Here is a 24,889-nt window from a genome sequence, read left to right on the forward strand (position 1 = left end):
TCGTGCTTGTACAGTACTACCCCGCTAACTTGAGAAACATACGCTTGATTGATTAGGAACGCTCTCTACTCACCAATGCTGTTGCTGTCGTCAAGATTCCAAATAATTTCGGGAGAGACGGTTGCCAAGTTGTCGTCCGGATCGTGCCCAGAAAGCACAAAAGAGAAAAAAAACTTTCTATGGGAACACAATGCATGTACGGATTACGTCTTGTTGGATTCACGCTCCCGGAAGACTGTGTGCTATAGTGGTTTTAACAAAAGTCGTGTAGAGTTTTTAAATATTCTATTTTTAAAGACCCTTTCAGTTGAGTGAATCTTTTTTTTTTTTTCAAAAATAGACCCGAAATCAATTAGCCACAGCAACGGTCAGCCGCGTGAAAGAAAACAAGTTAAATCAACTTTGGGGAGTTGTGCGTGCAGCAGCCAGTGTGTGTGATGTATCGGAAAAGTTGAACGATTTCTCTTGCATGACGCAATTCATCATATTCGAAACTCTCCGTCGTCTTTCGCTTTATTTCGTTTCACTTGTTTAACAAAGAGAAAGTCTTTGTTACGCCGGTCCTATTGTAATAATAAAAGAACGAGAATTGCGTATGCAGAATGATTATGGTAGGCTATGATTCGTTGCTTTCTTTGACGATACGATCTAAAATGAGTCTATAAAAAAATCGATGTATCCAATATTTACAAAAGAAGCTATTCGTGCCGTTTTACAATTCGTAGCCAAATGCAGTTGTTGAACGAGATTTCAATAAAAAATCGATTAGACGAGCATGGCACGCGCGTGCCTATGGAAAATGCGCAGCTTCGTGCTGCCGTGCTTTTTTGCATAATGAAAAACGCCATTTGACTTTTCTTTGACGTGTTATTTATTTGTAAACAGCTCTGTGTCTGTGTACACACAATCTTCATACGGTGTCGTTTGCATGCATCCAAGGCCGTTTTGGCAAAAGACATCCAGCCATTTTTGTTTATCGCCTCATTTGCCTATAAATTCTGTAGTACTACCACAAACGACTACCTTCAAACATTTTTACTATCTGTTTACTATCTACACTTCTAAGTGGCCTCCGGCGTTCGGGAAGACACACACGGACAACTTGTTATTACACAATCAGCTCTACAACTTCCGACTCTTTGGGAACATACCTTTTTTTCGGGAGGGGGGAAGAACATTTCAATGGATGATGGAAAAGATTCAACCGGAAATGATGGTGTATCTCTCCCCCTTTTAGAAAAACCGGATGGGGTTGTATACATACCTCAACCCCTCGTTCATAGAAAACAATTCACCCTCCCCCGTTCGGAACAGCTTGAGACAGACCGAACTAACAACAACAACAAACGTGTGGCCATACATGGGCCGCGCCTCTTGTGTCGCAAAAGGGCTCTATTTTTCTCTCTCTTGTTTTAGGTCAACACATTTTCCCTGTCAAGTCGAATGAAGTTTTGAACTTTATCCTGGACCATAAAAGCGAAGAAGCCACTAAGAAGAAGACGAAGGCTGTTGTTGGTTGTTATCCTTGTTAGTAATAGGCCACCAACAAAAAGGGGAGAAACAAGAGAGATGACTGTTAAGTGTTAACTGCGGATCGTTATTATACGACCGCGGCTTGTTATGGGTCCAGACGTTCCTTTTGTTTTTTTGTTTATCAAAGGACTCTAGAGCTATTTAGGGCTGGGGAGTGTTTTTTTTTGCTTAAATTCCCTTTTTGCTATTCTTACTTGTATTATGACCGTGCGACTCTCAAATGCTATGTAGTAAACATAAAGCTAGATGACTCTCTTCTTTTTTTTAACCAAGAGAAAACAGCTGTGGACTTTGATTTTATTGTCGTTGAACGCCGCTAGAGTTTTGCTGTTTTATTTCAAAGATAAAATGTTCTACATCAAATTTAATATAACTTTAGGATTCAATGTTTTTGTTGAGAAAATATGTTGATCAACGTTTGTTGCAGGAAAAAAAAAGCGCGCATTTGAAGGAAAGCCTTGAGGGGTGAAGCAGAGCCACCTAGCGGATCGATGGTACTGAATAATAAACACTCCCACCAAAAGCCGAAAAGTGTAGGTAAGAGAAAAGTGAGGGCACGCCCCCTTCTCCTCGTGTCTGGTCCTGTTTTCCTTTTTTATTCTTTTTCAAAACTGTTCAGTCTTCCATTTGGCGTCGTAGACGACACACAACACTCGAGCTGTCCCCTGTATTTGTTTTTTTTGTGAAATTATGATAAATCTACTGGTTCTACCACCAACTTGTTGATTTGTGTGATTGACAACGTGTCTAGTTTCTAAAAAAAAGAACTTTCTGTTTACGCATTATCACGTGTAGAGTGTTTTTTGTGTTGTGGGCCAAAAGAAGTTTGCAGTCACGTTGCCTGCACACCAACTATGCGAATCCACGATGGTGGACTGTGGTGACCCACCATTGAAAAACAAAAGGCCGCGATATTTACGTCGTGTAAAGTGTTTCGTGGTGGTGACAAACCCGAAGGACATCATTACCAACATACGGTGAGTTTTAATTATTCCAAATTGTGTTTCGTTTTGTTTTTTTAAGTGTTTTTTACGTAATGGCTGCAATGGCTAATAAGGCACTGTACAAAAAGGCGCGTGTTCGTTGTCTCCCTCGAGCTCTAATGTCGTAACTGGAGATTCCTTTTTTTTTTTTTTTTTAATAACAGTTGGCATTTTTTTTTTGTTTGTTTATTTCTCTGTGTAACATCTCGCAACACACTTTATCATTCGCTTATTGCGTCATCGCAATCTTCTTTCAGAAAGAAATGTTGTCACCACCAACGCGCCATATTTGAAATCATATTTCAAAGAGGAACGCACAAAAGACAATTTCCCGTTAGCCTTTTTTTTGTGTGTGTACAATTTGATCTGTTTTTATCTCATCTTGGTAACCGTCGTTGAAACGATAGAGCCTTCTTTTTCACTCGAATGCACCAAACAACAGTCAACCTCTCAATAGAGCGTGAGAAGTTGGCCATGTTTTTTCCCGCGCGTTAATACCGATCATCGTTCGTTCAAAAGGATAAAAGACACACGGAGATGTTATTTTTTTTTTTGCGGCGTACAAACACAATGGGAACATCAACACGCCAAGACTTAAAAAAAAAAAACCGGTCACTGCGCCGCTCACGCGGCCTAAATTTTCGGGATTAAAAAATATATTTTCTTCGCCTGAATTATGAAGCAAAACAAAATTGAATGAAGAGGGGGGACCCCGTTAGCGTGACCTGAAGGCATGTTCAACAATTTTCATTTTTTTTTTCGGCGGGAGAATAAAATGGGAAATACAACACCTGCCTTAGTTATGTTTTCTCGCTTCTCTTATCTCATCAAAGTTAAAAGCCGCAACCGGCACACGTCATTATCAGTGACATAGATATCGCACATATCTTTGTTGAAGATGGGGAGGGGGGGATTGTTTTTTTCCCCTGTCTGTGGTTTATCGTTTGGTTTCACAAGGAGATAAGGTATTTTTTTTTGTTTCTCTCTCCCCCCCTACTCATGTGGTCACTCCCGCAATTTCCATTTCCGCTCCACTTCGGAACTCGGACGTTAATAACGGCCCTCCTAAAGAATGATTGGTGGTTGTGCAAAAGAACGAAAAAAAAAAATTCCAATGAAATCGGAGCAGGTCACCACACAACCTGACAAAGTTATTATTATAGAGAAATTTTTTATTATTGTTTCGGATGGATCAAAAAAAAAATTGTAGGAATTTATTGTGGTATTTTGTGAAGGCAAAACAATTACTGTACAAACGGTCTTGACCTGTTTTAACTCGTTTCGTAAAGGACTTTAAAACAAGGCATCCACCCTTTGCTTATTTCTACACGAGAAAGAAAAAATAACGGTGTATGTTTCGGGAGTAGGAAGATAAGAAAACACGAGCTTAACCAGTTTACGATTGACCTTTAACGACAATCCAGTAGTTTTCGTCTTTTTACTTTTTTTTTCTCTCACGGATGAGACACAACTCACTTTTAAGGACATGTGATGGTCACGAGTTGCTCATTCGGGATTTCATTTTGCTCTTGGAAAATAATTTTTTGTGTTTTGCTAAAAAAAAAAATCAACTGGCAATGAAGAATTTCATCATTTTCTCTTTTTTTCGTCTTCTTTTCGAGGTTGACGACCGTCAATGGCCGGTTGGTCATTCGAGTCACGTACAAGTCGTTTGGTTCCATGTTTTGCTGTTGTTTCTAGACGCATATGCTAGAATGTCTCTATATAAGGCAGAGAACGCCATCGTTCTTTTTCAGCGCACAGGTGGAAGAAGAAAACAAAACATTTCAGCATGGAAAGTAACTGCGGTCCGATAATGGTTTAAAAACCGTGTTTTGTACAAAACCAGTTGGGAACCGCTTGAGGAGAAAACTGCTACTACTACTACTACGATGGTACTACAACTGGTCAAACAGGGCCAAACTCTCACATGGCAAGTGAAAGTCCATCGTAGTTTGAAGAAAGGGGAACACAAACTTTCATCTCTTCTTTCTCAATTTGTGTGAGAAGAATCTCTTTGACTCGCCAAGTGCGGTGAAAATGAGGGGTCCCCCCCTTTGGGCTGTCATTGTTTACCAATCTAGCTGTTCAAAAAAGAAGAATTATAAAAGAACCTCTGGGTTGCCCACTTTCAAAAAAAAATTCGGACTTTTAAATCGGTTTCTGCAACGCTTGTCACTTGTATCCAATTTCATTATGTTTATACTTTTCCACGTAATGGATCGTATCTCCAAAAAGAAAGAGAGACCTTGACAAAAGTATTGTTTGCTTATGTCAGGAGTCGGTATTTTTTCGCATTTCAAGGTTTTCAAAAAATGATCTGTATGGTTGCCGAACCGTAGGTAGGCGCGGGGGTATCGCGTGTTGTTACCTTGACTCTCCTTTTTTTTATACCACTGTAGGGGACCTCTCTCTCTTGTGCGCTGTAAAGAGAAAAAAAAAGAGAATGTGCGCATTTAGCTATCCTCATTTGCATACCGCGGTGCAAAACACTGGCTTGCGTTACGTAAGTCTCCCAAATGGGCGCCAGTCACGCTCTCTCTCTCGAACTTTATTGGGATCGGTCAAACGCAATTTCAAGTCACCACGGGTAAACAAAATGTGATCGTTAGCGTGTTATTCATGTTAAGCAATTGGATATTACTTAATGATGCCCCGTGGGAATGGTGATCACGAGCTTATCTCACCCACATTATCTTACTACTAATTTTGATGACGTTGAAAGAAAAAGCGAATGGATATTCATTAAAGAGATTTCCTCTCTTTTTTTCCATGTTTTGCTAATGAGCATCCCCCCACACTGTTCCAAATGGAAAGGCGAGAACAGGAAATGGCGTAGGGAGTGGCGGTCATAGGGAAGAGATCGGATGATCATCCAAAAAAGAAGATGGCCTCTTAGCTTTTTTAGCGTGTGAAACTGCGACACACGAAACGCAGAGGTTTATATACCAGCATTCTATCCGCGTCGTTCATCATGCTCATTACGATAAAAAAAAAAATAAGGCCAGCCGTTGTATTTCTATCGTCACTACCCGAAATACAGGATGACAAATTCCGGCGGAATTCCGCATCGTTGATTTATGTTTTTGAATGGGAATTGTTTATTTTTTTTATCGTATATAATTTGTATCTTAATCTATTTTAATTTTGTTTTCAACAGGGCGTGGTGAACGGGAGGCGCACTATTTTCTTAAAGGCCGTCGTATAAGAAAAAGAGAAATCGGGTTTGAAGACGTTGGGGGTTGTCGGAAATGGTTGCCAACGAAATAGCTGGCTCTGGACAGGTGGATGTCTTTCTCGGAGGCGGTAGCAGGTGGACAACATCATCTAGCGACTTGAGAATCACTTCGACGTGCCACACGAACAGAATGTCGGCCGTGGGCGTAGGATCGACGGCGTCGGCGCCAACGACGACGCCACCCGGCGGCGATGCGCTCAACTTGAGCTGCCTAGGACCTCCCCACTACGCGGCGGACAGACATCGCACCACGGCCGCTCAGGGGTGGACGGACACGCGCCCACCGTCGGCCGACATTGGCCCGTCAGAGACGGACGAGGAAGGTCTTCCCCAGCACAGATCCAGTAGTTCTTCCATTAGCCGCCAGTCGAACAATCATTCGCTTGATGATTGCGGCCATAGTGCAGTGCACGGTGATCTCTCTCCTTGTTCCAGCGACGCCATCCGGATTAGTGTCTGTAGTGGATTACTTGACCAGTCGGCTCATGGCGAGGATTTGAGTGCGTCCGCAACGGAGGACGTCGGCGCTGGTGTCGTTAATGATGCCCTGGATGCTCCGCAGAGGCCGGACGACCAGCAGCACGACGACAAGATGCCGCACCAATCATCGCATTACGATTGCGGCTCGGTTACGCAACAACAACAGTGGAAGACGGAAGGTGACGAAAGCAACACGGTTTCTACATCGCCTTCCGGCGGAATAACCGTCGGAGGCGTACCGCTCAAATCGGCACTGAAACGGGCTCCCGCAGCGCGTGCTGGCGGAGTGGCCGGATCGTTGCAGCACCTACAGTCGTCGCGCAAAAAGGCGCGGGTGCGGTTCAACGAGGCGCTCAACACTTTCCTCGAGTGCGACTACGTCATCTACGTCGACGACGATGAATACGATCTCTTGTACCATTTGGACGCGGTTGCGGCGGCCGCTGCTCAAGCGGAAGCTGAATTAGCCGATGTGGCTGCGACGGAGCAGCCTCAATTAGTCAACGTTCGTTCGTTTGAACTGCAGTTGCCCGAGACGTCACTGACGTCGACTTGTGTCAGTCACGCGACCATCACGCCGGCAGCCGCTACGACTGGCGATGCTGGAACGTTAAGTCCACCCGATGGGTACAAGGACGCGGCCGCATTTTACGCCGCTGCGGCCGCTTTAGTCGATCTGGAAAATCAACATCTTTCCGGTATTTTTTCTTTTTCTTTTTTTGATAAAAGCTTTCCAAATGATTCAAAGTTGTTATTTATCATTTTTGTTTTTCCTTGTTTTGTTGTTGGCTCGAGGGCAGATTTACATCCATATCTAATAACTTTTTCCGCATGCTAGATTCTATTATCTTTTTCCATATCCTCTACGTGCAGTTGTTGGGTACGTAACTGTCGTGATCTTGAGGAGGAAGTCGAAAGAATTTTCTAGTGAAAACATGTTCCGGTTTTCTTTTTCTTTTTCCTCAATCCAGGATGAGAAGATAAAAAAGAAAAAAGTAGTCCATGATTTTTGATATCCAATGAATATTTCGTGTTAGTTCTTTTTTGTTTCGTTTAATGAACCGAAAAACATGTTGTTTTGCGATTGTGTTTCGGAGAGGATACAACAAGAAAAGGCCGTTTCTCATTAGGTCCGTCCTCCAAATCAGGCCGTTTCTTTTTTTTATTTTGTTCCGTGTTGCTCTGCTTTCTCGCTTTGGCTCGGCAGAAACTGGAGAATACATAATAATAATAATAAAAAAATCGGATAGTGATTGGCGTTTGTGTAGGAGTGCATTGGATCCGCTAAAAGTTCCGTCCTTCTCGCCCGATCGATATAGCGCCCCCATAGAGACTCCCGAAAGAAGAGATCCATCACTGTATCGTTACGTACTCTCTGTGTGTGTGTGTGTGTGCGCATTTACAGAATAGGGACACCCCATTGTTTTTTGTTTTTTTCTTTGCTGGATTGAACTCAACAGATGGCGCTCCTCATTACGATGACTTTTCTTGATTCTATCAACATGCGGAGTAGGAAAGCCGTTCAAAACAAAACAAAAAAATCTAGTTCGGATGAATGTCTTTTTTGTTTAATGCGTGCGGTTAACACACACTGCGGATCATGGCAATTGAAGAAGAACGTTAGTCTCTATCCTCGCAACTATTGTCGGCCATCTTTGTGATGTTCTCCAAAATAGTCGTCTTCACTCCGCCGCCGCTCTGAAAAAAAAGGGGGGGAGGGAAAAAAAGGGGGAGACGATGGAGCGACGGATGAGAATCGCTTATATACACACACACACACGTACACAAGAAGAGTCTAGAAATAAGAGAGAGCCCAAGTATCGATCGACGAGCTTCTTTCTCTCTCTATGCCAGCCCCGCAATTCGCTTTTGAGTGGGTGGGGGAGGAAGAGAAAGGGCGGATGAAAACGTGAGGAACGAAGAAGAGGGGACATCGTCTTAAAAAAAAAAGAAAAACTTGCCACCTACAATCTCTCACACGGCGACCTCTATATTTCGTTATCAATATCAAGTGTGTTTTGATATCATCAGCACTTGACCGCGCATATAGCGTGCTATCGTTTTTTTTCTTCCGGGGGGGGGGGGGGATCGCACACGAATCTGCCCGCAAGCAAAACCGACCGTGTCAACATGTCGCTCCTCATCGTCGATTTTAGATGACTATATATTTAAAAACTGGGAATTCTGGGGTGTACGGCTCGACCACCTTTTTATCCTTTCTTTTGCTTACGTTTCGAATAATCTCACGGTTACACTTGATCACATTGATATCTATCGTCATCGGTTCGCACATGTACAGCAAAACCAATCGTTTCTGCCATTGTATGCTTTACTTTCCCCTTTTCTGCGTAAGATATATATATGAATATATGTATTTTTTTTTTTGCGCTACAGGATTATACCGTAGAAGGGTGAGAGAGGATGGAAAGGGATCAATATTTTGGTTCCATGGGTTTCGGCAACCACGAATGGATGGGGTTGCCGAAACCCATTTGAAAACGCCCTTTTTGACAACAATACAGGCCAAACTAGTTTTAGTTTATTTACCCCTCCCACCCTTTTTTTTTTTTTTAATGATTCACACCCAAATCATTTTTGAATTGCGGTGGACAACTTTCCAAGTTTCGAAAAAAATGTCGTTTGCCTTGAATCGTGTAAGGAAAAAAGAAAGAAAACAAATTCATTTCTCGATGAAAGGCTCGCTAATGAAATTTCAAGTCCCGTTTCTGACACGATTCACGGATTTTCCTGTCACTTGATCAGTATCCGAAACTTGAAACATTCCACACTCAAAAAATGTAGTTTTCTTTCTTTCGTTTTACACGTGACGTTGAAGGAACTACAAAAAAAAAAAAGAAAAGAAAACTAGACCGATTTTTGCTCCCAAACAAACCTCACATGCATATCCTGACTAGGGGTGTGTGTCATGTGGTTAAGAGGTCCCTTTCTCCCTTGTGCCATCCGATCCTTCATTTTGACTTTTTCCGCCATCGTCTTCTTCCTCCCTTATTTCATTTGAAACCCTTTGAAAATTGTGACAAGTCCTGGGAAAAGTCACAATTGGGACATGTTTCAAAAGCACCCCCCCCCCCCCCCCCCTTTTTTTTAAAAAGAGCAACCGACGATTGATGAATGCGTATTTCCTGAATTTTTTTAAAGAACATATTTTTTGCGCGCATTTATTTATAGGCTTCACCGACGATGGAGTAGATCCATGGGAGTCTGAAGACTACGATGATGAAGAGGCTATGGCTGACGAGGCGGAAGCGCTCGACAACGGCTGGGCGGATGCTCAGACGGCGGATGAATCGCCAAAAATCGAAGCAAATCGACAAGAACACGAAGCGATGGCAGCCAGCGATGGTAGTAGTGAAGTTGCAGATTTGGCCGTCCCTTTGCCCGATCCGCCACGTACGGGCATTCTCAAAGGCGGCAAATTATGGCGAGGAGCTGTCAATAACAATAACAACAGCAACGACAGTAGTCAGAACAACAGCTCTTCAGCGTCCTCTTCAAGCGGCTCTTCGGCCATTGGAGGAGAACGAGGAGGTGGAGAAGAGGCCACTTTGTCACGTCACGGCGAGAAATCGCCAGCTGTCCGTTTCATCCATCTCAACGACTCTCAAGGTGGAGGAGACTCGTCCGAGGATGGAAACAGTGCGGCCGCCGCCACTAACGCCGGTGGCGCTGCTAGCGGCGGTCAGTCGCAAAGGAGCGCTCATCACCACTCGGCCTTCCAGCAGCTGTTCCCGCGCGCCCGAAAGCTCCTCCAGGAGTTGCCCGAAGCCGAAATCCAGCGGTTGACCACAGCCGCTCGAGCCAATAATGCTCCGTCGTCCGTCTCGTCGTCTAGGGCCGTCACGTCTCTCCTCAGTCATTCGACCGACACCGGCACTGACACTACCGACGCACCCGACCTCAAGTAACATTTTTCTTTTTCTAACTTCGTTCTGCTAGACTCTTTTATCTGGATGTTTGGGGGGGGGGGCTAGCATCGATATTTGGCATTCTTAAATATTTATAAGAAGATGCTATCCATCAGAGATGTACAGATCTTTTACTTTTCCTTATTGGAAGTCGTTTCGGGGAACAGCCGATTGTAATCGATCCGTTTTCATATTTTTCCATCACTGCGGATGGGACAATCGATCCGTCATTCTACACTACAACGAGATGTGCACTTTGTACACAGAAAAAAAAACGATGAGACGTTTTGCCAGCTAATCAATTCTTTGTAATATCATACAAGTCACACACGCAATGGTATTAAACTACTGTCGTTGTTTAAAAAAAAAAAGGGGGGGGCTATTAAGACTACGCACACGTAACGGACCGTTGCGGATATGCTTAACATGCCTATGACACGATAGTTTTTTTTTATAAAATAAAATGCAATTAAACTTTGTTAAAGAAAAACCGCAAGAACCCCCAAGGCTTTTCCTTGTACGCCCTTTCTCATCCATTACGCGATGATGATTGCGGTTAACCTCGGTATCGTCCCGTCCGTGTTTACAGGAGAAAAATATCATTTTCAATAGTATCGCGTTGTGTGTGTTATCCCCACATGCGGTCTTGTTTGAATTCAACTCTTGACCGAGAGAATAACAACGCTAAATGGCCGATCCATTTTGAAGCTGATTTCACGCGTGATCAACTGCGTGGAACAAATTGGATTTCCTTTTCTTGGTTGTTAAAAAAATTCGGTTTATAAAAATTCTCTTTCCTATTTTAAAATTAGGTACGAAAAGGCTTTACGTGTTGCGGAAGTGACAGAGGAGGATTCAAAGGAAAGTCATCCGCCATCCGGAGGAGCGACGGCTGCCGCTGTCAGATTGGGCGTTCAATATTCTGCGGATTATTACCAAATGATCAAGCGGATCCGATCGGCTTCTGCCGCTGAAAATGCCAGGCATCAACGCAAAGCGGATGCCACTCCGCCGACGGCTGCGGATTCCCTCGTTGAACGGCTCAAATGGCTGACGACGACGGATGTGGATGACGACGTGGCCGATGATTCCAATGTGGCAGAGGAGAGGGAAGCGGCCGACGGCGGAAGCGATCTGGAAATGACGGCCATGCAACTGGCCGCCTACGCTTCCGTTCCGGCCGAGAATGTGGAACAAACGCAGGAGGGCGACGCTGTTGCGGAAGGTAATCAACACCAACAAGCGGCGGCGGCGCCACGGTCAACAGCGGACGCGTCTTCCGGATCCGGTGAAGCGGCCAACCCTCCGCCCGCTTTAACGAAAACCTCCAAATCCGGCAGCGGCGGCAATGAGAAGAGCACGTACAGAAAATTGAACGAGCTCTTTTTCCGGACGAAATCCAAGGATAAAAACAAAGACGCTAATAAATCATCGAATTCGGCATTGAATCGCAGTTTCTCTCCTCCACCTCCAGCGGAAGTGGAGCCCAAGATGAAACCATCCAAGAAACAACAACAACCGCACCTCATTCACATTGTCGGCTTATCGGGCAAATGCTCTTCCTCCTCCGCCGTGTCGGCCAGTGCCTCTTCCGGCGCTTCCGGAACAGAGACGCTCGGCCGGATACCCAACGTTGTGCCCACTGTGGATCACGTCTACCGGGCGGCCGTCGATTTGGTGACGCGCAATTCTTCCACCCACCAGTTCAATCATGCGGCCGCTGTTCATTCCGGCGTCGTCATCCAGGGCCCCTCGAGCAACGATTCTTACAGCCTGGATGACATTGATGCCGCACTCCATGCTCAAATGTCGGCCAGCGCTTCATCCACGTCGGGCGTCGCGACGGAAGCGATGCCCAATCAGTGTATGTATCTGTTGCCTGCCAGCCCACCGGATTCCGGAAGACTCCCGCGACGAGACGGGCGGATCACGGAGTTCGGGAAGTTCGGGCGACAGCGGACTGGGCAGTTCCCACGACACTAGCCTGACCGGAACCGACACGGACGGATCCGCTCAGGACGAGTTGCAAGCTTTTGTCCGGCAAGACGCGACCCAGGGACGGATCGACCGGATTAAAAAGCGCTACAGCGCCGCCCTGGAAGACGAAGCGGAGGATTACGGATTCCTGCGCAGACCGTCGGTCCGCGGAATTAAAACGCGTTTCGGATCCACTTCGGAGATTATCCAACAAATGCAGGCTCAATTAGCTGGCCCTATGCCTGCGGTGTCGGCCGCTAGAGCGACGGGACAGACGCACGTCAATTGGTCGGCGTACGCGGAGCAGAGTTCCATCCAGGCGGAAGCTTTGCTGGATCCCCGCGAGAAGCGGAGGTCGGCCATGATGGCCATGTCGAATTCAGTTCACCTTCCAGCTCTTCCCGAAGATGCCGGATACTTCCATCAACAGCATCAGCAGCTGATACACAATGCCGGAAGGGCCGCTCAGACGACGAACGTAATGGCCACCAATCGCCCGGCTTCCGTTATGAACATTTACGGTTCGACGGGGGACTTGTACCAGCACCTGAGGGCTCCTATGAGACCCGTTATGGTCCGCCATCCTCAATCAACGTCTTCCTCCGCCATGGCTGGGACTCATCCGGCCCAGCTGCTCGAGAGAACGTCGTCTGTTTGTTCCGTATCTTCGGCCATGGATGGCAGTTCTGTTTACGGCACGATCCGCAGGCAGCCGCCTCAAGTGATGCATCCATCGTACGCTCATCCGGATTCAATATCGCCCACTCGAGATTACGTTCCGGCCGTCATGATACAGCAGCACATGGCGCAGCAGCAGCAACAACACCACCTCCAACAGCACCACCAGATGCCCCTGCGGATGACCGTGTCCACACCCGGTGCACCTTACGCGTCTAATCCGCAGCAACAACGGCCCGTCTCCCAGCAGATGACGGCCGGGTCGATCGCCTATTACGCCACGGCCCAAGATTACGCTCTACAGCAACAACAACAGTTCCAGATACAGCAGCAACAACAACAACACTATGTTTACGCAACGCTTCCGGGCAAACGCCAATCGCCTTACGGCGTTCCGGCGACGATCCCCATCTCTGCCGGCTCTCAGGTGGTCACTCCGACTATGCTGGATCCGACTCGCTATCGTCAAGTCTTGCCGCCCATGACGTCCCAGGTGACCCTCAGACCTTCATCCGCATTGGCAGAGCCTCGTTATCCGTCGGCCGTGCACACGGGTCACCTCCAGCCTCCGCAACAACCGGCACCTCCGGCTCCGCTGAAAGACGAACGCGAAGGCCCGGAAGGGGCCAGCTCTTCTCCCGGTCTGACGCACCACGACGTCAATATGTAACATATTGTTAAAAACAAAACAAAAGAGAGAGGGGCTTTGCTATTCCAGACGGATGTGAAATTCCGGAGTTTCTAAAGTTAGAAAAACAACGACGAAAAATGGACACGCCGACGCATAGATCATACGGCCTGCCATCTTGAAAAGAACAATAACAAGTAGGGCGAGGCTTTTTTTAAAAAAAGACATGCGATTGTTTTTTTTAACTGACGTCATTTCGTTCGTGGAACAAGTGAACGTCAGTTTTGGGGCGACCTTGTTATTATTTTTCGCGTGTTTTTTTTTTTTTAGGGAGGGAATCGGGTCTGTTTAATTCAAAATCTGATTGCGCACACACGCAGCTCCCACACACGCAAAATGGATTGGAAAATAGGTTTCTTCTTCCTCTTTGATTCCTCGTTTTCATTTTTCTCGTGAATTTGGTACCTGCAAACGATTCTAGTTTCAAAACAAATCCAAATAAAACTTGACTACAAAAAATAGAAAAAGGTGACGACAACACAAGTAATTTAAAGAATGTAAAGAAGATAAATTGAAGTATTTACGCAGAAATGTTTAGATGGGACAATGCCAGATGCAAATAAGTAATCAAACGGGCAAAAGAATTTTATTTAAAAGCAAAAAAAAAAAATAAAAAACGAAAAAAAAAAAAAGTTAATGCTCGGGACAAATTTTTTTGTTTTCTAAAAAATGTTAACCAAAAAATTCCTTAAACGTCTTAAGTTTACATTTGTGCTCCCCCCCCCCCTCTTTAATACGATAAATGATTATCAGCTTTGAACTGAGTTTCCTCTATAGGAAAAAACGACAAAAGGAAAGATTTTGATTGATGCTAGAAACAAAAAATGTTTGGCTATTATCAAATCTGATAATGGCCGACCGTTAGTTATTTTGGTGTGTCTGCCATTGTTGATTTCTCTTGTATACACCTGCGCACCCGACATTCGTGGCAAACAGAACAACCCACCTATGTCTATCCCACCAAAATTGTTTCTCATACCCTCGTTTTTTTCGTCCTCTCTCATTTGTAATAGACATTTATATACTACATATATTCACGTTGTGCGTATTGTAAAGAATAATTGAAAAAACAATGAAAGTTAAACGGAGCAGCCAGTTTATGTGTACAGTGTCTGAAAAAAAGAAACGAAGAGACACCACTTGGATGTGTTATGTGTGCGTGTGTATCTCGATCGACAAACATTTGCATTTTCGATCGCATTTATTTTGCACGTCTACGAAAAAAAAAAATTGATAAATAATAACAATTGTACATGTCATGGCTGTCACAACAATATGTCTGTGTATTTCAAACTCGTGTTCTCTATATATATTATATATAGACTTCTGAAACGTGTGTATTGTATAAATATATATACGACGTCAATAAATAGAAAGATATTATCCTCAAAAAAAAACAATAAACAAATAAGCCAGAATTTTAGGCGACGACGACTATGTAGAGTATTTTCGTTCTTTTCAAAAAAAAATTTTGTTTGGATTATTTATCTATTTTTTTTTTTCTTTTACTTTTTTAAAGTTTGAAAGGGAAGGATCCGTCGTCGAGGAAGCGGGCGATTTCTTGCGGCATGACGGCGCTTTCTTCGACGGCCGTGCAAGGCCTACACATGCAGTCGACTGGCGCCCGAGTCACGACCTGCAAAAGGTATTCAAAAAAAAAAAAAAGGAAATGATTTAATTTCCTCTTGTACAAATTTTTTTAAGGAAAAAAAAAATGGAATGACATAAAAGGATTGTGCTAAAAAACTTCATCCGCACTCTGACGGCGGAATTTTAAAATGCGGAAATTGTCATTTTCTTTTGTAGAACGTGGAAAGTACGAAACTCGTTCGGCATCGCTGAATTTTTTCGCAAGTGAACGGTGCTTATTTTTTTTAAATGTATTTTTTATTTTTTGTGAAGTATTTATACCCGGCGCAGTTTGGGTTCTCCAGGTGCGGCTTTCGGACACAGCAGGGAGACGGTGGCTTCACGCTCACCTGACTCTTGGCAACACATGCACGAACGCTCCGTTTGCCACAGTTTCGATCCGGAAACCTACAAACCAAGAGGAAGAAACATAAAAAAAAACTAGCGAGAAGAACAAATAACGTGGTGCTATCATCACACAAGATTTTTAGAAAATAAAGATGACCAAGTAAAAAAACTTGGCACGCGAGACGGCCGCGCATGGAAGTTCGTGACGCATGGAAACGTTTCTTTTTTTTCTCTTCGTTAGACGAGACAATCAACTTAATGATACCATAAATGCACATCCACCCCCTTCTTTTTCTAATCTTGTTTCGGGTGTTTCACGTTCGCTCCTCCTCCTTTTTTCAAAAACGGTAAGGTTTTCCACCATCTTTCTATGAATAACATGGACTTATGTTGGTCTTCTTTATATATATTTCCTCAGGTCCATCGATCTTTTCTCAGCCGATGTAACACATATACCTCTGTGTTATGCAGACGCGGGATATTCTTGCCCCCAGTTTCGCTTGGATTGCTTTGATCAATCACCGTTTGCTTGGATATGTCTGCTCCTCCTTCTACTTGACGGTGGGCATTTTCTCTTTTTTTTTTGCGGTGGATAAGGATTATTCTCGATGCTCATTGTGGCACAGTGTAAGTTTGGATGTTATCAAAACGTATACATCTTTATTTCTCCTCTTTTTTTCCCGTAATCACGAGAACGCGAATGCGCAGATGACGCCATCTCTGCACACAGACAATGTAACGGTAGGGAGGTTTGTCCTGTATTCATTGGACACGAACAACAGCAGCGTCGGCGGGCAAAAGTTGGATGATGTATGAGACGCCATACGCTACCGTGCACAAGGATTCGATCAATCAAAAAAAACCTACCACCAAAACGATGCCATCAACGGAAATGAGTTGCAATCTCTTCTTCTACGATGTTTTGATGATGTGAATCTTTTTTCATTTGCACACCGGGAAATATGAAAATGAGCTGTCATGTCGCTGGTTATTTCTCAATTGTTAGGCATCATTTTGTTTTCTTTTTTTTTTTTTTCTTTATTAACATCATTTGAATAAAGTTTTCTTTTTTTATTTACCTGGACGTAGCTGGTGCATTTGCCGGTGCAGGCAAACGACGGAATCGGTTTCGGCATGCAACCGGGATATTGTAGGACGTGAATGACGGGAGTCAAATGACATTCGTCAGCTCGAACGTCAGACACGAATATCAGGAGCGTGATGGCCAGCAGAAACGGTACAATGTTGTGTCTGCTGCTATGTTTGGTCGTCGATGTTGCCTGTTTGTTATATGTGAAAGACGACATTTTTTTTTTGTTTTGACGTCGGTTGCAGTGTTTAGTGTCTACCCTCGTTCGACGATCTAGTGACTCCAAACGTCCAACAGCCGGCCTGTCAAATATAGGCGATGGTGGACACCCGTGTCATGTGCAGTAGCCGTTTCCAACGTAAATAATTATTATTTACGTTTGAAAATAAAAGCATTAACGATAAAGTTATACCCCCTACTACGGGCATTGGACATTAGGAGACTGGCTATTCCAGCCCCACTGGGTACGTGTGGTGATCCACTTTTATTTTTTTACTTTAATGATTCTCTACTCTTTCTGTGATTGACAGGTAAATGCAATTGCTACCCGCAGAGCCACAAAGTATCAAAGGGCGCTAATGAAGTGCCAGCCACACATCAAAACGACCGCGACCGTCCATTGCAGACGACAGTATTGAACCGACAGCAATTGTACGAACAACAGCAGACTAAACTAAGTAATAATAGTAATAATATCATGTTCTGGTACGTCTTGATCATCCTTTTGGGTGCCGGTTCGACTCGGGAAGCGTTTGCCACCAAGTCGAATATGATGGTTGGAACATGCGAGACACTTCCGTCAACTATTCACATAACAAAAGGTAAATTTATGCTGAGAAAGCTAGTTTTTTAAAAGGCATCGTGTAATCAGCTTTCAATTGTTCCAGAGGAGTACACCGATGCAGGGATTCTATCCAGGACTTGCGAAGGCGATGTAAGCGTCGCTAAATGCGAAGGATCTTGTTCATCACAAGTCCAGCCTTCCGTTGTTCACCCTTCTGGATTTTTAAAGGTAATCATATCCGCTGAGTAGTTATTACATCCAATTTCAAATAAGTTGATTCACTGTTTCGCATTCGATGGTTGTCATTCAGGAATGTATGTGTTGCCGTGAGTCGTTTCTGAGGGAGCGAGTCGTAACCCTAAGCCATTGCTACGATAGTAATGGCAACCGCTTAACCGGAAAGAATTCTTCGTTAGATGTCAAAATGCGTGAACCCGCCGACTGTAAATGTTTTCGATGCGGTGATTCAATGGAGTAAACATGAACATCGCATTCAAAGTTGTTTTCAGTACGGTTTTTCCTCAGTTTTATGGATGTCTGTAAACGTTTTATGTGTATTTAACAATCGATAATGATAACGCTATGCCCTGAATAAATACACACCTCTAAATGAACAAAAAATCAATACGTTTGGATTTTAAATTCTATTTTCTGTTCGCTCTTGGGCGATATTAATTACGTTTTTTCTTTTCCGCTGATCTGGCAACGTTCTGGTTTTTATTTGAAGCAGACTCTCTTTTTGTGAGAGTCTCGCGTAATCGCCGCATCGTTTCTTCATCGTTTTGGCTCTTTGACGTTAAAAAGCAATATATCAGGGGTGTCTGAAATTTCAATCACCTCCCATTCACGTAAATAACAGATAGTTGTTCAAATTAAATCAGTTAGGTTACTACGGTTCATTACCAGCAATGGCAACATCTTCTTTGGATTGGGGAGCTGCGGCAAACGAAGAGGAAAAAGAAATGACAGCAAAGGTTTGAATTTAAATTTCGATATTAGTACATTACTTAAACTGAAGTTGGCGAGGCGTATTACCTGTAATTGAGATGATTAAGATATCCTGAGTACAACTAAAGTTGCACCCAAAACATAAGTCGTGGCAATTCTGAATATCTGTATTTTATTGTACGTAATTCATCCACCTGTTGGAATTCATTGAACGAAATGTTTAGTAAACCTAAGTATACCATTTGTGTCTTGGTAAAGAAGTTTCACTAATTTTAACTTTGCAATACAGTTAACAAATGTTAATCTGAGAAATCAAGAAGAGCCACCTCCATGGATGGTCCCGTCAGAAGAACCTTCTGTAACAACACCTGAGGAAGGCTTAGCAGGAAGTGTTGAGGACAGCGAAAAAATATCTGCTGCTGAAAAATCACTTCTACAAAAAGTCATTCGGAAAGGCCTTGTTGAAAACCATCATGACCTAGAAATTCAACGAAAAGATCCAAATTCTCCACTGTATTCTGTCAAAACATTTGAAGCCTTAAACCTGTAAGTTTTAAACATTTTGCTTTTGCCCATTCATGCTTGAACATTTATGACTTTCCAGCCGACCTGAGCTTTTAAAAGGCGTCCACGCTATGGGATTTGACGCGCCATCCAAAATACAAGAAACAGCACTTCCCACTTTACTGTCGGACCCGTAGGAATCTAAAATTTTTCGTTACTCGTGTTATTGTAATCGGCAATTTTTTTTTTTCACTCGATAGACCACAGAACATGATAGCCCAGTCACAGTCTGGAACAGGAAAAACCGCCGCTTTCGTTTTGGCCATGTTAAGCCGCACGGATGTTTCGAAAAACTATCCTCACGTAGTCTGCTTGTCTCCTACTTTCGAATTGGCCATTCAAACAGGAGAGGTAGCCAAGAAAATGGCAAAGTTTTGCCCACACATAAAGATTCGCTACGCTGTCAGAGGCGAAGAACGTAATTAATGAAGTCTTTTTTTTTAATGCTATTTACTATATTATGGAACATACAATGCCTGTTAACTAAAGCCTTCCTCTCCCTTAGTTCCAAGAGGTACGCAGATAAATGATCATATACTCATCGGCACCCCTGGCAAGCTGTTGGATTGGGGCACAAAATTGCGTTGTTTTGATCTGACGAAAGTTGAGGTCTTTGTCCTCGACGAAGCTGATGTTATGATCGCCACTCAAGGGCACCAAGATCAAAGCATTCGAATTCACAAGTCAGAATTTTTCTATTGATCTACTAACTTGGTATTCCTATATTTATACGAAAGTTTATCTGAATTCAGGTTGCTACCTAAAACGTGCCAGATGATGTTGTTCTCAGCCACCTACGACGAAGACGTCATGAAGTTCGCTGAGATGATTATCCGAAATCCAGTCGTGCTCAAGTAAAGTTTCGCGGCAATCTTGACAGTTCATTTTTCTCCTCTCGCCATCCTTAATCATTGTCGTTTGATCTTATTGATTTCAGGCTACATCGCGAACAGCAATCGCTAGACAACATCAAGCAACACTACGTCGTCTGTAAGAGCAAAGAAGACAAATACCGCTCCATTTCAAATATTTACGGCGTGCTTACCATCGGGCAAGCCATGATCTTTTGTCACGTAAGGCGAATTATATCTTAATCTGGATTAGAATTCTGTTATGAATCATCTTTATCGTCCTTTAACAGACAAGGAAAACGGCGTCCTGGCTAGCTGAGACTATGAGTCGAGAAGGACATGCCGTAGCGCTTTTGAGCGGCGAATTGGAAATTGAGCAGAGAATCAACATCATAAATCGATTCCGTGAGGGCAAAGAAAAGGTCCTCATCACCACGAACGTCATGGCCCGCGGCATAGACGTTGAGCAGGTTACAATGGTGGTCAACTTTGACCTTCCTGTAGATCAGAGTGGAAGAGCAGATTGCGAAACCTATCTCCATCGTATTGGTCGAACGGGACGTTTCGGCAAATCCGGTGTAGCCATCAACTTGGTCGACGGTCCTCGTTCGATGCAGGTTCTACAATACATTGAAAACCATTTCAGTAAGTTCCATTGAGTATGCTATCGATTTGCTTCTAACTTCCATTTATTTTTTGTTTAATAGAGCGACCCATTTTAAAATTGGATGCCGAAGACGTTGACGAAATAGAGAAGCTCAATAAAGATGATTAAACTGTTTGTGGTTGCAGAGTGGAAGAGGATGGATTGCCATTGTTTTTATGTTTTACCAGTGAAGGCTGGTTTGGCGGATGTTTCAAAGTGGAGAAGTGTTATGCATCCTTAGGTTGTGTACTGGTAATGCTCTTCACTACCGTCTTCTAAATACACTTTCAAATTTACACACCCGAACGAAGGCTCAAGATTAACCACCTAGGGTAACTTTAACAGAGGCGCTCAACAAAATGTACTACGCGTCGTGATTCCATGGAGCTCAGGTATACTCACCAATTATGTCAGATCTACAATCACGTATATTTTTGAAAATGTAGGACTGAGGATGGAATAGGCATTCAAGTCTACTGCTATGTATACGTTACATCTGCTTTACAAGGCATCATTTAGGAGCAAAAGGTAATAAGCTTCAATCACATTTTTACGCGTCAGGGTTTTCGCAATTTTTCAGGAATTCCAGCGTTAGGCTTCAGCTTCATCGCATAGCAAATAGGGCATGTATCCTGTGTTGGTATGAAAAACACAATGCTTATTACATTCGAAAAAATTTAGTGGACAAGCATAAAGACAAACCACTGTGTTGAGGCAATCGGTATGAAATGCGTGACGGCAGAAGAAGACAACCATTCCGGCCGTCGGTTTTCTGGAATCTACAATTTCAAAATTTAAACTAGTTACGCCTTTCCAAGGTTTGTAAGAAAACTTATTGAATTGAAAGTTGGATGTGACTTACCGGAAACTATAACTTTCTGATGGCAGGCTCCGCAAATCTGATCATCTGCGAAAGAAATAGCATTCATTACTAATTGGATACAGCTCATTTTTGGCACGTTTCGTTACACACTACCTCGAATCGCCAAGCCTCGTTGGTGAATTCTGACTAGCCTTTCATGTAGACTGAAACAGTCGCTCACAAGAATTTTTTGACTCTCTTCTTGCAACGAAATCTGTTCCAGTGAACAAAGCACGTCTACTTTATTGCGGTACTTGAATTGCTATAATTTTTCAGCCTTACTAACCTGCAAATTATAGTCATGCAAAATTTTTACAAGTGAATCACGTAGACCGGGCACCTGGTAGAGAGAAACGATAATCGAAATCCGATATGTAGGAGAAACTTATTTTGATTGTACCTCTACTCCATATTCTATACGTTGGATCAATAGACGTGGATCGACATGTGTGCCAATGTTACGCAGTAAAACATTGACAAACTCTGGGAACCGATAACAGCGGAGAATTAATCGCCACATTCAAATAAGGTATGAGATTTATCAGTACCTGGTTTAGCTAGAGAATATCCAATTAGTTGCTCCCATAACTCTGGATCGTCATAAGTTTTACAAAATTCGATGGCCTGATTGATGTCCTTCAATTGACCCATAATTAGACGAAGAGCGTCTCTAGTATTGCCCATACGAGCTAAAATTACAATGATTTGTAATGGGGAAAAGAAATCTTTTGTCACATTCTGTGCTTACCCAACAGGAAAATCATTTCCGGTATGTATCCTCTTTGTTGGCAAATATCTAATGCATCTTGTATAGGGTAGTAGTCGCTGCTGCGCAGAAAGGAAAGCAGTTTTTCTTGGGCGTATTCAGCATACAATGTGACTAATAATCCATGGAATTTTCGGCTGCCCTCTTTTGGTTCTTTCATATATAAGGCATCCAGATACTACGGCAAGTGAAATTTAAAAAAGAAATTCAAGTTATGAACTTAGAGCTTTCTAACCTTAAATAGTAATGGCGTTTTGGTTTGCAGACGTGAAACGACTAGATCAGGTGGAATGTGTTCGCTGTGTTCGAGAAATAAGGCGCACGCTTGATTGGCATCAAGCTCCATTAACGCGAGTATTTTGTCGTGAACCGTCGGGAAGAGCTGGTGTTGAGCAATTAGTCGAAAAACATCGGCATGCTGGAGTCTTATCGTATTAAAAAATCAATTTTAAACGTTTTCCAATGGCTCGAATTTATGCAGGTAAACTTACTTGAGATACATGGCCAGGGCTCGGTCGTATTTCTTTTCGTGCGAATACAAAATAGCCAAAGCTTCTAGGAGTGTGGAGTCATCAGGATCATGCCGAAGAATGTGTTCGAGAACGGCGTTCATTACAGCAGCAATGTTGTAAAGCGTAGGACTCCATTCTCGCACGAGCCGAAGAAAACCCTGAAAATTAAATAATGTCATTTTCTCACGTAATGTCAACTAAGTATAATTTTCTTTCTTTACCCCAGAGTCTGTTTTAAGAAACTCAAAGAGCACCATCTCGTAAATATGTGGATCCAAACGGCACTCTCCCCGTGGAAGATACGGGGTCACTGCTCGTAACTGGTGTAATCGAGCAAATTTGAAGACCTCTTCTTCCCAAAGATTCTTCTCTTTACCTATGTAAAGCAAATCGAATTGTTAAATTGGGGTAGAATAGATGATTATAATCAACCAACTAACCAAGAATTTTCACACAGAGCTTGGCGGCCGCCTGGAACTCCCCATTCGATAGAAGGAAATCGAGGTAAGTCCTACCGACCTGGAGGGCCGAATAGCACTTCAGTTCACGGGCTTGCGGTCCCGTAACGGCCTCCAAAGCTTCTTCATACTTTCTGCAATGCAACAGGTATATTATTATCAAGCGCTAAGATGTTAGGATATTTTTTTGCTACTGGTGTTCCATTAGCCATTGGACATGATCATCAGGATTGCGGGGCTTGGCCAAAACCACATCCTTTGGGCTAACAATGAAAAACTGACCCTCTTCTGCCAAACATTCTGTAAGTTAAAAAAAACATCATTATAATATTAAATCTAAAGCTAGGTAAAATCTATTCCACACACCCAAGTGATATTCGTTGCAGGCGTACTCCTGAAAGCCACGAATAGATAGAACATCTGCCGAAATCTCATTGTAGCTCTCCTGGTGCGGTTCGATCAGCTTCATTTGGGGTCTTTGACCCTTACCCAATAGTTCTTCGTCTTTAGGTACCACTAGTAGAGCTAAATGATTGCCCAACCATCCAGCTCCAGCCACGAACGAATCAATATTGAACATGGATACTGTGAAAGAATGCAAGAGGTGTTAACGAAAATGCAAATGAAATAACAACGATTAGAGTGTGTGTGTTATACCAATTTCAACATAATATGACGGAAGATTTAGCCGCTCAGCGTCGGCATCTGGGCGCCGTCGAATGACGCAGACCTTGACATCATCGGCCCAAGCCACTACAAGTGTTAAATCATCTTTCCAATACAAAATACAGCGGTAGTTGTCCGCATTGATTCTGTAGAATTAAATTGCTTTAATAAGTAGTTAAAAATTAAGGAAATTAATACATACCCCGAGCTTATATCTTTTTTGACAACGCTGATTACGCGACGTATTGACATGTCGAAGACTCTGACTCCCGTCGTGCTCGCCCAAGCTAGAAATCTACTTTTCCATTTAATATTAGTGATTAAACCTTCTCCTTCAAATAAGGTACTCGACTTTAGGCGAGACAGAAACACTTTTTCATGTAGGATTAGCCTATCGTCGCCAGTTACGAATCTTCTACCAGAGCCCGACTTGTAGTATAATGGGTCAAGTGCAATAGCTTTAACAGGCCGATCAAGCATCAAAGTATGGCAGTTTTCTGTTGAATAGAGTCCAGATACCATGACCTAGTCAATTTAAAATAACTATTAAAAAATCTTAGTTGCAACTGCCACAAATTATGCTATTATCACCTTTCCATCGTTTGAACAGCTACCAATATAGTCTCCCCCACTATCTATATCTACCATTTTTATTGCCATCCCATGGGTAGGGAACTCCTGTTGCTGTGATGAATGTCCAAGGTGATCAAGTAAATGCAAAGCTCCCCAGTTTGTCCCTAGACACATAAACTATGTAACAATGAAAAAAAAAAAAAAACTTTACACATGGGTTAGATGCTAGCTTAACTATTCTCAAACCTTTGGATGTACTGCAATACAGCTGGCTGCATCTTTCTTTAATATGTTGGCAATGTCATTGGACAGCCGCTCATACTTTAACTTTGGTTCAACTTCTTCTTCTTCTTCATCTTCATCAGCCACAAAGCTGTGTGACATCTCAGCAGCTTGCTCCACAAAATCAAGGTCACACTTGGTTATGGTTTCTTCCATCACAACCTACAATCAAAACATTCTTAAAGACAGACTGTATAGTGCTGTAAAACCATAGTGACGGTCACCGTCGTATTGGAAAAAAAATATATTTAAAGTGAGTTGCTTACGTTTAGTAAAAACCTTTAATGAAAAATGGTACAACTAGCAATTGCTTAATAGCTTATTTCTTCAACATTTTATTCCATAGTGCATCATAAAGGGGTGTCAATTGCAGACGACTATAGTGTTTGTTTTGTTTCCATATTCGT

At 43.1% G+C, this 24,889-nt stretch overlaps 5 protein-coding genes across 5 annotated transcripts; 3 read left to right on the plus strand and 2 right to left on the minus strand.

Annotated features, from left to right (window-relative positions):
- Window positions 1–2,169: 2,169 nt before the first annotated feature.
- On the plus strand, window positions 2,170–14,886 carry LOC130687108 (uncharacterized). Its single transcript, XM_057510265.2, is given in 5 exon segments — window positions 2,170–2,510; window positions 5,677–6,932; window positions 9,424–10,156; window positions 10,973–12,047; window positions 12,049–14,886. Coding segments are annotated over 4 exon segments (4,410 nt in total). The 5' UTR covers window positions 2,170–2,510; window positions 5,677–5,767; the 3' UTR covers window positions 13,486–14,886.
- LOC130687110 (bursicon-like) lies at window positions 14,871–16,787 on the minus strand. Its single transcript, XM_057510268.2, has 3 exons — window positions 16,560–16,787; window positions 15,415–15,540; window positions 14,871–15,139 (listed from the first exon to the last, which is right to left on the minus strand). The coding sequence occupies exons 1-3, from the start codon at window positions 16,785–16,787 to the stop codon at window positions 15,017–15,019; spliced, it is 477 nt and encodes a 158-aa protein (XP_057366251.1). The 3' UTR covers window positions 14,871–15,016.
- Window positions 16,744–17,969, plus strand: LOC130687109 (partner of bursicon-like). Its single transcript, XM_057510266.2, has 4 exons — window positions 16,744–16,928; window positions 17,101–17,391; window positions 17,458–17,582; window positions 17,665–17,969. The coding sequence occupies exons 1-4, from the start codon at window positions 16,889–16,891 to the stop codon at window positions 17,830–17,832; spliced, it is 624 nt and encodes a 207-aa protein (XP_057366249.1). The 5' UTR covers window positions 16,744–16,888; the 3' UTR covers window positions 17,833–17,969.
- A 122-nt stretch (window positions 17,970–18,091) lies between these two features.
- Window positions 18,092–20,669, plus strand: LOC130687106 (DEAD-box helicase Dbp80-like). The gene is made up of 9 exons (XM_057510262.2): window positions 18,092–18,328; window positions 18,592–18,848; window positions 18,907–18,999; window positions 19,067–19,284; window positions 19,372–19,549; window positions 19,619–19,720; window positions 19,804–19,939; window positions 20,008–20,362; window positions 20,425–20,669. The coding sequence occupies exons 1-9, from the start codon at window positions 18,263–18,265 to the stop codon at window positions 20,490–20,492; spliced, it is 1,473 nt and encodes a 490-aa protein (XP_057366245.1). The 5' UTR covers window positions 18,092–18,262; the 3' UTR covers window positions 20,493–20,669.
- Window positions 20,670–20,772: 103 nt separating this feature from the next.
- LOC130687105 (vacuolar protein sorting-associated protein 41 homolog) lies at window positions 20,773–24,865 on the minus strand. The gene is made up of 19 exons (XM_057510261.2): window positions 24,749–24,865; window positions 24,447–24,644; window positions 24,219–24,377; window positions 23,830–24,152; window positions 23,619–23,773; window positions 23,328–23,546; window positions 23,156–23,261; window positions 22,944–23,095; window positions 22,725–22,879; window positions 22,483–22,661; window positions 22,227–22,416; window positions 21,974–22,169; window positions 21,774–21,914; window positions 21,626–21,708; window positions 21,512–21,565; window positions 21,340–21,439; window positions 21,226–21,270; window positions 21,066–21,142; window positions 20,773–20,995 (listed from the first exon to the last, which is right to left on the minus strand). The coding sequence occupies exons 2-19, from the start codon at window positions 24,636–24,638 to the stop codon at window positions 20,921–20,923; spliced, it is 2,601 nt and encodes an 866-aa protein (XP_057366244.1). The 5' UTR covers window positions 24,639–24,644; window positions 24,749–24,865; the 3' UTR covers window positions 20,773–20,920.
- Between the last annotated feature and the right edge of the window lie 24 nt (window positions 24,866–24,889).

The sequence above is a fragment of the Daphnia carinata genome, chromosome 2 (assembly GCF_022539665.2).
Source record: "Daphnia carinata strain CSIRO-1 chromosome 2, CSIRO_AGI_Dcar_HiC_V3, whole genome shotgun sequence".
NCBI classification, from domain to species: Eukaryota; Metazoa; Arthropoda; class Branchiopoda; order Diplostraca; family Daphniidae; genus Daphnia; species Daphnia carinata.

Coding starts and splice junctions, on each gene's coding strand:
- LOC130687109 (XM_057510266.2), top strand. CDS start 16,889: ATGGTGGACACCCGTGTCATGTGCAGTAGCCGTTTCCAAC. Junction 17,392..17,457: donor AACTATTCACATAACAAAAG/GTAAATTTATGC, acceptor CAATTGTTCCAG/AGGAGTACACCGATGCAGGG. Junction 17,583..17,664: donor ACCCTTCTGGATTTTTAAAG/GTAATCATATCC, acceptor GTTGTCATTCAG/GAATGTATGTGTTGCCGTGA.
- LOC130687106 (XM_057510262.2), top strand. CDS start 18,263: ATGGCAACATCTTCTTTGGATTGGGGAGCTGCGGCAAACGAAGAGGAA. Junction 18,329..18,591: donor AAAAAGAAATGACAGCAAAG/GTTTGAATTTAA, acceptor TTTGCAATACAG/TTAACAAATGTTAATCTGAG. Junction 19,550..19,618: donor CAAAGCATTCGAATTCACAA/GTCAGAATTTTT, acceptor ATCTGAATTCAG/GTTGCTACCTAAAACGTGCC.
- LOC130687105 (XM_057510261.2), bottom strand. CDS start 24,638: ATGGAAGAAACCATAACCAAGTGTGACCTTGATTTTGTGGAGCAAGCT. Junction 21,915..21,973: donor GGAAATGATTTTCCTGTTGG/GTAAGCACAGAA, acceptor TTGTAATTTTAG/CTCGTATGGGCAATACTAGA. Junction 20,996..21,065: donor CCGATTGCCTCAACACAGTG/GTTTGTCTTTAT, acceptor ATACCAACACAG/GATACATGCCCTATTTGCTA.
- LOC130687110 (XM_057510268.2), bottom strand. CDS start 16,787: ATGTCGTCTTTCACATATAACAAACAGGCAACATCGACGACCAAACAT. Junction 15,541..16,559: donor AATGCACCAGCTACGTCCAG/GTAAATAAAAAA, acceptor CTTGGTTTGTAG/GTTTCCGGATCGAAACTGTG. Junction 15,140..15,414: donor GAGAACCCAAACTGCGCCGG/GTATAAATACTT, acceptor TACCTTTTGCAG/GTCGTGACTCGGGCGCCAGT.